A 13,270-nucleotide genomic window follows, 5' to 3' on the forward strand; every position below is an offset into this window, starting at 1 on the left:
GTCAAAATGGCACCGTTGCCGGGGAATTGCAAACGTGTGCCTTATTATTGGTTATTGTAGAGTTTGTTATATATATATATATATATATATATATTTATTGATGAATGTGATATATTTTTTTATGTAAATAATCTTTTAAAAAAATCTAATAGTTAATCTATTATTTTTTTTGTTATAGTCCAAATTAAATGCTTTTTATTGCTTTTTGTAAAGAAAATCTTTTGAGAAATTTAATAATATATGATGAGAAATATCGAATAAATTATACAGAAATCAAATAAAATACAACATAAAAACATTTTTAAAAAAAGACGTTTTAAGCGTCTTTATCTGAGTGGCCTCCTTTAATCAAAGCAAGATTGGAGAAACAGATTAAAAAAAACCTTGTCTACAACATGAGAAAACCTATACATTACACAAAGGGCATGACATATACATATACATTGCATCAAGGCCTAACGTTGTGATTTTGCTCTCACTGCTGATTGATTATGCAGCAGTATAATTCCAAAATTGTCATTGAATTAAAATCCAATAGCTGGATGATAACATATTATTTTATATATTCTATGGATAATAATTTCCATATCAATAAAATTGACTTCTATTTCCACACTAACCTTATTACCATTAGCTTAAATTGTCAACCTGTCACACGTATCCCACCACTCATAGATTTTCTCTCGCATTAGATTATTTGAAAGGTGTTAATTCAACATCGAGATTTTATTTCCTTAATCATTATTTGAACTCTATTACTAAGAATTTGATTAATTTAGTTCAAAAAATCAAAGTTGCATTCTCTAATATATATTCATTAGGAGGATTCAAACGTTATATTATTAAAAATAGGATCACTTGATTAACCCAATATTAGTATATATATTAGGCTCCAAAGTTAATCTAAAAATAATATGTTTGTTTTAGAATTATTATTTTGGACATCTTAACAGATATCATGCAACCTAAGCGAGGGATGAAGCCATGAAGGGGAAAAAAAAATCTAAATAACTATGTCCTCATCAAATAACAACTAACCCGAGATACATACGATGATATTTTGGCATCCCACACCAACAATCTAATCCAACCTGAACTCCACAATATAGCAAGTTAGCCACCCTATCTAATCATCACCATATTTTGTTGATTGGTTTGCATGCATGCATGCATGTCACTTTTTTTTTTTAAATAATAATAGAAGAATAATAATAACAATAACAATAACAAAATAAGAATGGCAACAACCCTTAAAAAATGGCGGGACCAAGTATGTGTTCCAGCTCTTAAGAACCACCCTCCACACCCAAACATAGCATCCTCCCTCATTCTCTCTTTCTGGCACTCTTCACATTTTAAGCCTTTTCCGGTTTTCTTCCCTAATCTCTTCCCATGGCGATATAGGAGGCTCGTTTCCACATAAACACCACTTTCAAGTTTCAACACCACCACAACCCTAAAAAAGAATTAATATATAAATTAAAAAAAAAGAATTGTTATTCTTCTTCAAATTTTATTATTACCACCGCCACCGCTACCGTCGCCAAAAACAATTCAAAACGAAGCGTTCTGAATTGTGTGAACCAGGAAAGACGAAACTCCCAAGGCAACACAATTCGGAACTCGGTGTTTTGAATTGTGAGCCTCTTTTCGTCCATGGGAAGCTGCATTTCAACGCATGGGAATAATAATGTTCCACGTAACAAAAGATCCAAAGACCAAAAGGCTTCAAGTCCAAATAGCCACGTGCATAACCACCATGGAAACGAGTACTATGAGCCTTCAACACCGTCGCCCGTGCCGCGAAAATCCCCGGTAAACGTTCGCGCCATCAATGTGGTGACAAACCCTACTTCGGGTAACATTTTTGACCGGTACCAGTTCGGAAAAGAGCTCGGAAGGGGCGAGTTCGGGGTGACTCATCGGTGCGTGGATCTGAAAACCGGCGAGGCGTTCGCTTGCAAGAAGATCGCAAAGTCGAAGCTGAGAACGGAGATCGATGTGCAAGATGTGAGGAGGGAGGTGCAGATCATGAGGCACTTGCCGAAGCACCCTAACATTGTGTCGTTCAGAGAGGCTTATGAAGATAAAGATGCCGTGTACCTTGTCATGGAGTTGTGCCAAGGCGGCGAGCTTTTCGATCGTATTGTCGCCAAAGGCCATTACACCGAGCGCGCTGCTGCTAATGTTACCAAGACCATACTTGAAGTCTGCAAGGTACCTGTTTGTTGTTTTGTCTCTTCCATATTTTTTTTTTGTTTGTTTTGTGCATTTTTAACCTATGAAATAATCGTACATTCAATCAATCTTAACATATATAGTTTAAATTTTTTAGTCTTATTTAGAATTTAATTCAAACATGTTTTTTCCATATATTTATAGAAAATATGTAAGTAGATATATTTCATGTGTTAAATACATGTATAATTTGATGTATTATACGAAAATATATAGAAAATGATATTTATCCTCTAACTTTCGAAGATGGCCGGAAGTAATTAATTCGCTTTTTTGTTGTTTTCTTGGTGGAAATGAACATGATAGTCATTTGTTTGGTTTATTGTGATAACTTATTTGAACATTGACATTATCTCATTTTGACTCAATGTATATTAGCAATCTATTATTAAATGAGACGTGAGTCTGTATTTCATTTGGTTTCCAATGAATAAGTTAGATATTCATATGAAATTTGATAATTATTATATTCAAAAAACTCCGCTCAAATATCAAATAGTTAATGTACGTTGTCTTAGGGGTATATACATGCTCACAAATACACTAGTATATTAGCATATGGTTCTCTAATAAGACATGTTTTTGACAACCATGCATGCAAATGAAAAATGCACTAGAATGAGAGTTTTCTAGGAGAAACTGAAGCATATATATATTCACATGGTTGATGTTGAAACAAAGGTGTAAAATTTTCATGCCAACTAGTGGTTAATGGTTGCCAAAGAAATTTTCAGATTCCTTGTTAGTTGTCGAGACAAAGTGTTCCAGAGTTGGTGCTCTGGTGAATTTTTGTACATGATGTCATCAGCATATAGAACATTGTTATTGTAACTTTTTCATTGCTTAAGACACTCATCATCTAAGCATTGATTCATTTTGCAGGTGTGCCATGAACATGGCGTAATCCACAGGGACTTGAAACCTGAAAATTTCTTGTTTGCAGATGCAAGTGAGAGCTCCCAATTGAAGGCTATTGATTTTGGCCTTTCCACATTTTATACACCTGGTAAAGTTTCATGATGTTATTATTTCAGTGCCAATACTACGTACTGTAATATGGCAATTGTTTTCATTACTATATAACAAAACTTTACAATGTGGTTACAGGCCAAAGATTTAATGAAATCGTTGGAAGTCCCTATTACATGGCTCCAGAGGTTCTAAGACGTAACTATGGAAATGAAGTTGATATATGGAGCACTGGCGTCATTCTCTATATTTTGCTTTGTGGAGTTCCTCCCTTTTGGGCAGGTACTTTCTGTTTACTTTTGAAAATGTTTGTGTTACTCCTTTTTTCTTGAATTTATTATGTACTCACCGTTTTATTATTATAGAATAGAATGAGTTCTATAATTGCATATGATGAAATGATAACGAATATTGAGAAAATTGAAGTCCCTTTCTTCAAAGGTTTGTCGTCATATATATGTGGAGCTGCTTCTAATTATGAGATTGTAACTGATACAGAAACTGAGGAAGGAATTGCACAAGCAATCATCAGGGGTCATTTGGACTTCACAAGAGATCCTTGGCCTAAAGTTTCAGATGAAGCAAAACACCTTGTTAAGCGTATGCTTGATCCAAATCCACAAACCAGGATAACAGTTCAAGAAGTCCTTGGTATGTGCTTCAAATTTACAAATCATTTCTTTTAGATGATTATTCAAATAATAGGTGTTGATGTTAATTTCTTTACTTGGTTATACATGATTAAATGTTTATATAAAACATGTTTACACCAATAAATTCGAGTTGGTTCCATCTTCCATGAGAAATCTGTACTAATATATATTTTCTTCCACTTGAAGACCATTCTTGGATACTACATAGGGAGCATGGTAGAAATGTTTCCCTTGGAGACCAAGTGAGAAATAGGATCAAGCAATTCTCCTTAATGAATAGATTCAAGAAGAAGGTTCTTAGAGTAAGTTTTTGGGAACCCCTTTTAATAGTTTACTAATCAAAATGTGGATCTTAATCTAAAGTCCTAAATTACTGTCTTGTCTGCTTCACAAGGTGGTGGCTGATAACCTTCCTGATGAGCAACTTGATAGCATGACCAAAATGTTCCATATGATGGACAAGGACAAGAATGGAGACTTGTCATTTGAGGAGCTCAAAGACGGCCTTGCACTGTTTGGACACACACTTCCTGATCTTGATGTCAAGATGCTGATGGATGCTGTAAGTTCTCTATACAAGATTTCTGTTTCTTTCAAGTTTCATCTCTGCATCGATCTACAGAGTTATTTCTATGATATCATTCGTACGACGATTTGTTTTTGTTGATGACAAACAGGCAGATGTTGATGGAAATGGCACCTTGAACCGTGAGGAATTTATCACAATGAGTGTTTTCCTAAGGAGGATTGGAAGTGAAGAGACTCTGACAGATGCATTCCGTGACTTTGACAAGAATCAAACCGGATTCATCGAGTTTGACGAATTGAAAGAGGCTTTATCAGCTGATGATGAACACACTGATGAGCAGGTGATCACAGACATCCTCAATGATGTTGACTTAGACAAGGTAACAAGAAATTCTTAGCTACTCTGAAAAATACAACTCTCATAACCTTTTAGGTCCAATATAATGTTATATCTTTGTTTTTCATTTGCTGTTCTGGTTAAAAAGGATGGCCGAATCAGTTTCGATGAGTTCAAGGCAATGATGAAGTCAGGAGCAGATTGGAAGATGTCGTCTCGCCAGTATTCAAGAGCAATGCTAAACGCATTGAGTTTCAGGCTCTTCAAAGACAAATCTGTGAAGGTAACCAATTAAAACATGATGAGGAGGTAGCACAGGTTCTCAGTTCATGCCTCCCTGGAAATAGTTAAGAAAGTGGCTCATGATGATGATTCATGCAAGGACAGCAAAAAACCAAATGTGTGCATGCATGCTGCAATCTTTTGAGGTTGTGTACAGTTGGGTTCTTTGACAAGTAAAACAAAACCCCCCAATATGAAGTGAGGAGCTTGTCCTATTGTAATCATTGTAATTTTTAATTTTTTGTTGGTTTCTTAATTGATGTGTAAGTCATTTGATTGGGTAATGCAAAAAATAGAGAATTTCTCTTATAATTACTCCATAGCTACTTGCATTAGAAGCAACTTAACTATGAAACCTTCATATTTTTATTGCCAAGTGACAGACCAAATTTTCATTTTAGTAGAATTAACAATGTGCTCTGGTTGTAGCTAACCAAGCAAAATAAAATTGTCCGTGTAAACAAAAAAGAGACCAATGAACCATTTTCAGTATCAGACTAGTGTGTAGAAACAATGTCCTTGGGTTTAAATTCACATTAATTCAAAATTTAGTACATTATATACTTTTAAATCAGCATAATACATACTTTTTAAATGTATTGGGGAAAACGTTATTTAATCACTTTGTTAATGATGTCTATTTTCACTAAATTTTGACACAATAATCTATTTTTATAGCAGTTATCAAATGGAAAGTATATCAGATCTTACACCAGTACCAATAGATCCCACCTTATGTTAAATTGTTAACGCGGCCAATTTGTGAAAGAATCTATACTTCATGAAGCAACCAGATCTGTTTGTTTCTTCAATCATAAATGACTAGGGCTCAAGTAAACCTACATGATCGACCCCACTGAAGATGAATGAAACTAGAAAATGAGAACTTAGATTCAAGTAAACACTTTCCATTTCAATATAACTAAGTGGCCTCATAAGTATTTCAACCAAAATGGTGAGTAGTGAGGACTTAAGCAACTATAGACATTAGACGAGACTTCTTAACAAAGATTATCATGACTATGAGTGATTGAGACTTATTCTATTTTCTGTCAATAATCTTCTCCAAACCATCCTCCCACAGTGAAACAATGTCAAGATCGCAACGATGTAAAGGAGAGGAATGCCAACAGTGCAACCCCCAGGAGCCAAATTTATCAGAGTCTAAAAAAAAGAAACAGCAAGTCAATGAAATCAATATAGTTTTAAGCATTCATTGGAGGTAAAGAATAATAAATATCATAAAAGTACTAATTTAATTAATAACATTTCAAAATATATTCGTACTTTCGTAGAGGATTTTTCAGTTATAGTTTCAATTACATATCCAAATTCATGCATACTGATACAATGTATTTTGTGAGCAATTCAAGCTTGACTCACTATGTTTGGCTTGATTAGTTACCAAATAAATATGGCATTTTTGATCCTCAATAACATAAATGCATCGATGAACTACTTTTCTATTTCAAGATCCCAAATCATTGAAACTATGTCATGTAACAAATTGAATGCCATTACAAATTATTTGGATTCTACAGCTCATTATTTGGATAAGAGGTCTAACATTATCTAACATTTTTACATCATTTCTAGCGTACTGGCCCTAAAGAACTTAATATGTTGGTAAGGGAGCAAAAGAAAGAGAGATGTCTAGAAACTTACTATCCTAAATTATGAGAGTATGGTGCATAAATATTTTTGTAAAGGATGAGACTTTACCAGAACTCCTGCAACCACGTGAACAATGGGAACAAAATACTCGTCCACTTTGTTCCCCTCAGCATACCCATTAAATGCGATGACCATCGAGAAAGTATGGATTGTGACGAATGCAAGAGCAATAAGGGCTGCAATATGCATACATATAAAAGGTGAACTGATCGTTAAAAAGAAGCAAAATATTGAAAGGGCTACATCTATATGCAGAATCAAAATATTTAGGTACAACTGTTTATGCACAATTACAAAGAGATATATACATATAACAAAGATAGAAAGTCTACTTCAAGACTCGTGCTACAGATTCACATCAAAAAAATAAATGTGCAGTTACGCCTGGGGTATAGAATTTTTCGAAAAGTTTTTGAAGCTGCAGAATCCCATGCCATTCATATACAAGCATACAAGAACATGTAGCAGGGAAAAAATCTCACCAGAAAGAAGGAAAAATGGAACCTTCGAGCATTGGTCGACAAAATAAGTAGCAGGACCAAAAGCAGGAGTCAATACGCTGATGCAGAAGAACACAGCATGCGCGACACCATGACCCAAACCACCAGCTGCAAGAAATATGCAATTAAGATACAGCAGTAAACAAATGATCCGGAAAACAGATGCAAGCACGGATCAGGAAAATAGGCGAAAATGAAGGCCTCCAATTTTCTTACCAAGCGCTATCAGCATCTTATCTGTCAGGAACAAATGTGGTTTCGCTACTCTATCAGCAAAAGCATCTAAAGTATCTTCCAACCTCCTACACAGCATCAAATGACCAACTTCCCCAAATTCAACATCAAAATAGCATTGTATTGCACAGCAGTAACTTAAGCACTAAAAAATTTCCTCATAAATAGTTCCAAGAGACACAACATGAAATGAATAACAGCTGAACCTGCACTTGCAAAAGTAACAGCATATGTGTATATATAAGCTTACTTGTAAATTTTCCAGAAGAGAAGGCGAAGGACTTCTTGAAAAGCAATGGATGAGAGTATAAGTATAGCATATGGCCACCATGAAGTAGTTTTGAGTGGCAGAAAACCTCTCCATATTCCAGACAGTGCAATCAAACTCATAAGCCACAACAGTGTACTGCCACAAAATCAATACAAAAAGATTCCAAATTTAAATTTCAAAGTCATCATTTGTCATAGCAATCATAGCATAGCAATGCAATTTATCTCGACTGAAAAACCCTAACTTGAAATAGCAATTCAATAGGTCATGAAACTATAAGTAAAATAAAACTAAATAAAGAAGCTATTTTTCTTAAGATTTAGGTTATGGATGGGGAAAAAAGAGGGGTACCTGGAGAGAACAGTGAGAATCAAGAAGGGCTTTTTGGAAATGACGGAAACGAAGATGGAGAGAGAAGGTCCTAGAGCTATCAGTGCGTAACCGATTCCCGCAGCTACCGTCATTGCAAATCAATCTGTCTCTCTCTAAAAGGAAGAGTCTTCCAGTTTCCGAGCTCAGTTCTCTTCAGTTTTCTGTTCAACACTCCTCCGTCACTATTGGAGAGAGACAGAGCGAGAGTGAGATTCGGATCCGGATCCTGAATTTGGGTCGGATACTCCGAATTCATTTTATTGACATTTTTAAAATAATATAATGAAAGCCCAGTTATATCCTATTTGAGCTTTTTAGGGCCCAGGATGTTGAATACCGGCCCAAATCCTAACAATAAAGGAAATAAGTATAAGTATACTAATCCTAAGTTTGAGTGTTTTTTTTTTTTTTTCCAAAGATCGAGAAATTCAAACTCAGATTTATAGGTGAGTATAAAGAGATTATATCATTTGAACTATAACTCGTTGTCATACTAATCCTAAGTTGCTTACTGATAAATAAGTATACTAATCCTGAATATATAATGTGCATACTCTTGGTTCTTTATCTAGGTGGTTATGTGTTCCAGTCTCAACTTAATTAGAATCAGAAAAAGCATTCGTAGTTAGTCATTTACCCTTAAGTAGATTATTATCAAATAGAGAGTGAGAATGATAAATTATATCCGCGCAACCTTTTTGTGCTAGAGGAGCTTTCTTAACATATATCAACTGATTAACTACACAACCAGGTTTCAGTATTAGAGGAGTTTTTCAACAAAACATAAGCTGTGTGCAATGTTAAATGTGAAATAATAAGGCTAGCATACTGAGCTATGTCTATATATCTTAGGAAACATTTCAATTATTCCAGAAATACGGGTGTTTTAATGATTTTAATTATTGATCTCAACTATATATTTACTATATAGTTGAGATGAATGACTAAAACTATTAGAACACCAATACTTCCGGAATACTTGGATAATTGGGCTAACGCTTCTTGTTAGGCCCAGACTTTTTGGGCTTGGAAGATGGGCTTGAGTTAGAGGCCTCCTTGAATGCTGAGGGGCACAAATGACTTATACCACATTCTCCACAACGAGGTCTCAAGGGAGTGCAAATGGTTTGTCCAAATCCTACCTGTACAAAATGATATTATGTGAAATGTTTGAATATCTTATATCGGAATTTGGATCCTCTAAATTTTGAATTTTCATTTTAAAGAGTAAAATATGAACTCTCACCTTTGAATAGTTTTTCTTTCATATTTTCTCTAAAATGAAATAAATAGTAAGAGATCACACTTTATCCTCTAAAATAAAATTCAAAATTTGGAGGATCCAAATCTCTTATATTGTTATTAACTATTGAAGCATAAAATAATATTATTCAAAGTAAACATAAGAGAGAAATGCTCAAATGAGTTGGACTACCAAAAGAGGATTTATTGGAACCCATTCTTCCCTTGGAAGCCATCTTTGCAATGCCTCTCTTGTTTCTTCAGGTGTTAGAGTTTTCTACCAAAATGGAAGAGGATTAGTCAGTGACTTTCAATTGTGACCAAAGTAGAATAAGACAATAAATCCATGCCACACAAAAGAACAATCAATTATTGCTGAATAACATTCTGCAAAAGTAATAGGCTATGATGTTTACATTCTCATACTCTTTTAACATATGAATAATATTGATGGCATATATATTTTTTTGAGTTTGATTGCCATGCATCGACAACGTACGAGTTTTACACAGAAATCAAATCAGTGCTACCACGTAGACAAATGTCGTTTCCTTCCGAGATAATGGATGTGGAACTTAGTCACTTTTGTCACATGGTTTGAGAACATATAAATGAGATGACAAAATGTGATGCGTTCATATGTAAAGGAACCTGTTTTGTGCTGGGTCTAGACACCCATCCAAGCCGATTGCAGATGCGGTGGACATGAGTATCAACACATATTCCTTGAACATTGTTCCATCCAACATTCATGACCTGTAAGGGCAGTAATAACATGAACTTCAGAAAAACTAAGGAAAGGTACTTCTTGAATTATGAAAGCTATTAAACATACCAAATGAGCCATCTTAGGACCTATGCCTGGAAGTAAGAGTAATTGCTCAATTGTGCTAGGTATGTCTCCATCATACTTCATGAGACAAATGTTTGCGATTTTTTTCAAGTTGGTGGCTTTTCTTGTATAGAATCCAACCTTGAAATAAACAATAACCAAATATACAAGCATAGATTCAATTGATGCAGCACAATAATAGACATAGAAGAAGTTGATGTGATAATGTGCAAATTAAGGATATGTTGGCCACCCAAAAATATGATCCTTAAGATGCCATAAAGACAAAACTATTAGAATCACAAGACAGGAAGTATCTTTAAAACGAAGAAAGAAACATACAGGGTAAAGCATCTTTTTTATGGTTTCTTCATCAGCATTGTTGATTGCGTCAGGGGTAAGTAGGCCATTTTCAAGAAGACGTTGGATTGCTCCTATTCTTAAAAAACACATTTGTAACTTGAAATATTTTCATACGCATGTAAAAATATTACGATAAAAGAGTATATGTACTCACCATGAGTAACATGATCTTTGGTTTGGCTTGACAAAAGAGAAGAAACTAGGACAGCAAATCTTCTTTCCTAATCAAACACAAAAGAATTCAGACAGTGGTAAGCTATTTTCATATCATGCTTCATACAGTACATTTTGGTTAAGGAATTACAATGCACCCAAAATCACTACAATTCAAGACAAATTATCATGCATCAAAAAAAGAAAAGGAAACTTGTGCAACTAAAAGACAAGGCATCAATTCAGGACTCCAGACGAAACCAGTTTAATCATCATTGTCGATTAGTTGAACACGAACTACCTATGCCTGTTGATGGATTACTATTAGTTTATCCAAAAAAAGAAAAAAGAAAAAAACATTTATCTGTTTTCTTCCTCCCTGCCCCAAATGATTGTGTTGGAAACCATACTCTAACCAAATGTAAATCTCAGAATCATTTTTTCTTAGAACCACAAAGACACAAAATGAATACAGATGAATGTTTCTTTCCCCATTCGTCAAACAGCAGAAGAATACAGAGTTAGACCTTAGGAGGTAGAGTATCGCCAGCTTTCTCACATCCCATAGTGTCTACCGGTGCTTCTGCAGAACACCTCATTCTGCGAATCCCCTCAAGCACCCTTTCCCAGTGTGCAGGTAATTCACCTATACCATACATGAACAGAATAATTTAAGCTTTCTAAACTAAGGATGCTGCCATGCTATCAATGAGAAGCAGCTAAGCTAACCATATTAGCTTCTAATTGATATGTGAAAAATGACAGAAATATTATGTCCATGGTCAAAACAAATTTTTCAGGTCCCAACTGCCAAATTAAATTTAATACACTTCACCCAATGCATTCCTAATAAAAAAAAATGGCATGGAATTTAACAATGATTTGTAAATAGAAAGTTTTTTTCTTCATCATAAAACATCTTACCACTGTGTCTAGGTGAAGTAGCTTCACTTTCCACAAGAGTCGCGTCCAAGCCCAATTCTGATTTACCTGAAAAGGAATGTTATCGTTAAATGAACACAATCCAATAATGAGAATTTGTGGCAAGTGCATTGAGTGACTATCAGAGGCTTATATTTGATACCATTCCAAGCACATAGGAATTACCTCATACACTTGAAACGTATCATTTTTTTTTTATGAGATACTACAAAGAACTAAAGAAGCTTTAAAAAAAAAACACTGCCAATGGCAGTAGCTTATCATAGATTCCAGAATATCAGATATTTTCCCTTTTCTGATTTTGGCATTTTGTCAATGCATTTCTTTTCAAGCTCTCTATAATCACATCATAAAAGGACTAATTTATTCACATGTCACTATGGAACAATTAATCATATTGCTAAGGGTATGTTTGTTTGTGACTATAAATGATGTAAACATTTTCATGAATCAGATTCATCCTACCCGAAGGAGAGACCAAACCAGCTGTTTTCAATTCAAACACATTTCCATAAAGAGAAATGCTTAAGGACCATCAAAATTTATTGTTTTTGGCCATCACTTTTAGCCATCAATCCAATTCTTTTAATCTAGTAATTCAACAATATACTTTTAGCCTACATTTTTAAACATTGATGGCTAATTAATGGCCAAAACCAACAAATTCTGATGGCCTCATCTTCCATAAATAGTTGCAGCACTTTTTGATACTAATACTATCCCCTTTTTTGTTTTTGGAAAAAATAATTGTACTCCTAAGTCCTAAGGAAGGACAAGGCTAGCTGTTTTCAATTCAAAAACATTTCCATAAATACTTCCAGAAAATTTGAGAACTTAGCAAACAAGTACTTACTGGATTGAGTAAATGCATTATTTGCTCCACTGTATGCAAAGTCTTCAATTTCAGGAAGGCCAGAACTCTGTTTAAGTAAAAACGGATAAGTGTCATTATCACCATCAAAAGCATAATAAGCATTCAACAAACTGATTTTTAAGTTGAAAACAAAAATAAAACAAAATATGGTGACAAGGGTGCACATTATGCAACATTTTTATAGTGATAAAGACACCCATTAACAAATCAATTGCAAAATCAACGACCAATGAAGGAAAAGAATCTAACTTTGTCATGATCACGTGTTGGGGGCTCAAGCTCCTTTTGTTGAAGTGCCACAAGAGTGGTTTTGGGCCTCTTGCTTCTCCTCACAAAGACACGAGCTTTGGACACAGAAGCAGCGTGCGAGGAGGAGTCCGAGGTGGGTGTGTCGGTGTTGGAATTGGAGGGAAGAGATGGCGTTGTTTGAGTCATCAAAAACGAGACTTTGATTCGCCCCAAACCAAAGGATCGAGGTGTAACCGAAAAGACCAACATTTGATTTGAGACAAAACTCTCCGAGCCATTGTGTTTTAGTTTTATTTTTATTTTGTTTATTAATGTAAAATAACAAATTATATTGATTGATTATTCATTATTTTTCAAATTTGTAATTTTTTATTTATTTTAAGAGTGACATTGTGCTTTTTTCATTTTTTTTTTAATCCTAACCACAAGTATTTCACCAAGTAAAGGTGCTTTATATTCGTGTTCAATAAAATTTTATGTTTTCGGTTTTAGTGCAAATGTCTGTTTATTAGACTTGAATTAAAGGATTTTGATTATGTTAGTGCAACTTCTTTCCT

The 13,270-nt window shown here is 34.5% G+C and overlaps 3 protein-coding genes across 4 annotated transcripts; 1 reads left to right on the top strand and 2 right to left on the bottom strand.

Moving 5' to 3' along the window:
* The first annotated feature begins 1,980 nt into the window (after positions 1-1,980).
* Positions 1,981-5,191, top strand: LOC107477065 (calcium-dependent protein kinase 24). Of its 2 annotated transcripts, none has more exons than XM_052259277.1 (8): positions 1,981-2,217; positions 3,121-3,244; positions 3,346-3,489; positions 3,706-3,858; positions 4,047-4,162; positions 4,255-4,426; positions 4,542-4,768; positions 4,874-5,191. In XM_052259277.1, exons 1-8 carry the CDS (start codon positions 2,032-2,034, stop codon positions 5,018-5,020), a joined length of 1,269 nt encoding a protein of 422 aa, XP_052115237.1. In that variant the 5' UTR covers positions 1,981-2,031; the 3' UTR covers positions 5,021-5,191. The 2 variants fall into 2 exon arrangements, with proteins under 2 accessions (XP_052115237.1, XP_015952517.2); XM_016097031.3 differs by having other exon boundaries at positions 4,255-4,422; positions 4,538-4,768.
* A 575-nt stretch (positions 5,192-5,766) lies between these two features.
* Positions 5,767-8,274, bottom strand: LOC107476775 (gamma-secretase subunit APH1-like). Its single transcript, XM_016096667.3, has 6 exons — positions 8,038-8,274; positions 7,666-7,821; positions 7,398-7,483; positions 7,164-7,289; positions 6,730-6,857; positions 5,767-6,171 (listed from the first exon to the last, which is right to left on the bottom strand). The coding sequence occupies exons 1-6, from the start codon at positions 8,148-8,150 to the stop codon at positions 6,028-6,030; spliced, it is 753 nt and encodes a 250-aa protein (XP_015952153.1). The 5' UTR covers positions 8,151-8,274; the 3' UTR covers positions 5,767-6,027.
* Positions 8,275-8,720: 446 nt separating this feature from the next.
* Positions 8,721-12,980, bottom strand: LOC107476774 (endonuclease III homolog 1, chloroplastic). Its single transcript, XM_016096666.3, has 10 exons — positions 12,714-12,980; positions 12,444-12,510; positions 11,573-11,638; positions 11,176-11,294; positions 10,650-10,716; positions 10,475-10,566; positions 10,136-10,273; positions 9,952-10,056; positions 9,494-9,577; positions 8,721-9,200 (listed from the first exon to the last, which is right to left on the bottom strand). The coding sequence occupies exons 1-10, from the start codon at positions 12,960-12,962 to the stop codon at positions 9,051-9,053; spliced, it is 1,137 nt and encodes a 378-aa protein (XP_015952152.1). The 5' UTR covers positions 12,963-12,980; the 3' UTR covers positions 8,721-9,050.
* Between the last annotated feature and the right edge of the window lie 290 nt (positions 12,981-13,270).

Source organism: Arachis duranensis, chromosome 3 (assembly GCF_000817695.3).
Source record: "Arachis duranensis cultivar V14167 chromosome 3, aradu.V14167.gnm2.J7QH, whole genome shotgun sequence".
Taxonomy (NCBI): domain Eukaryota; kingdom Viridiplantae; phylum Streptophyta; class Magnoliopsida; order Fabales; family Fabaceae; genus Arachis; species Arachis duranensis.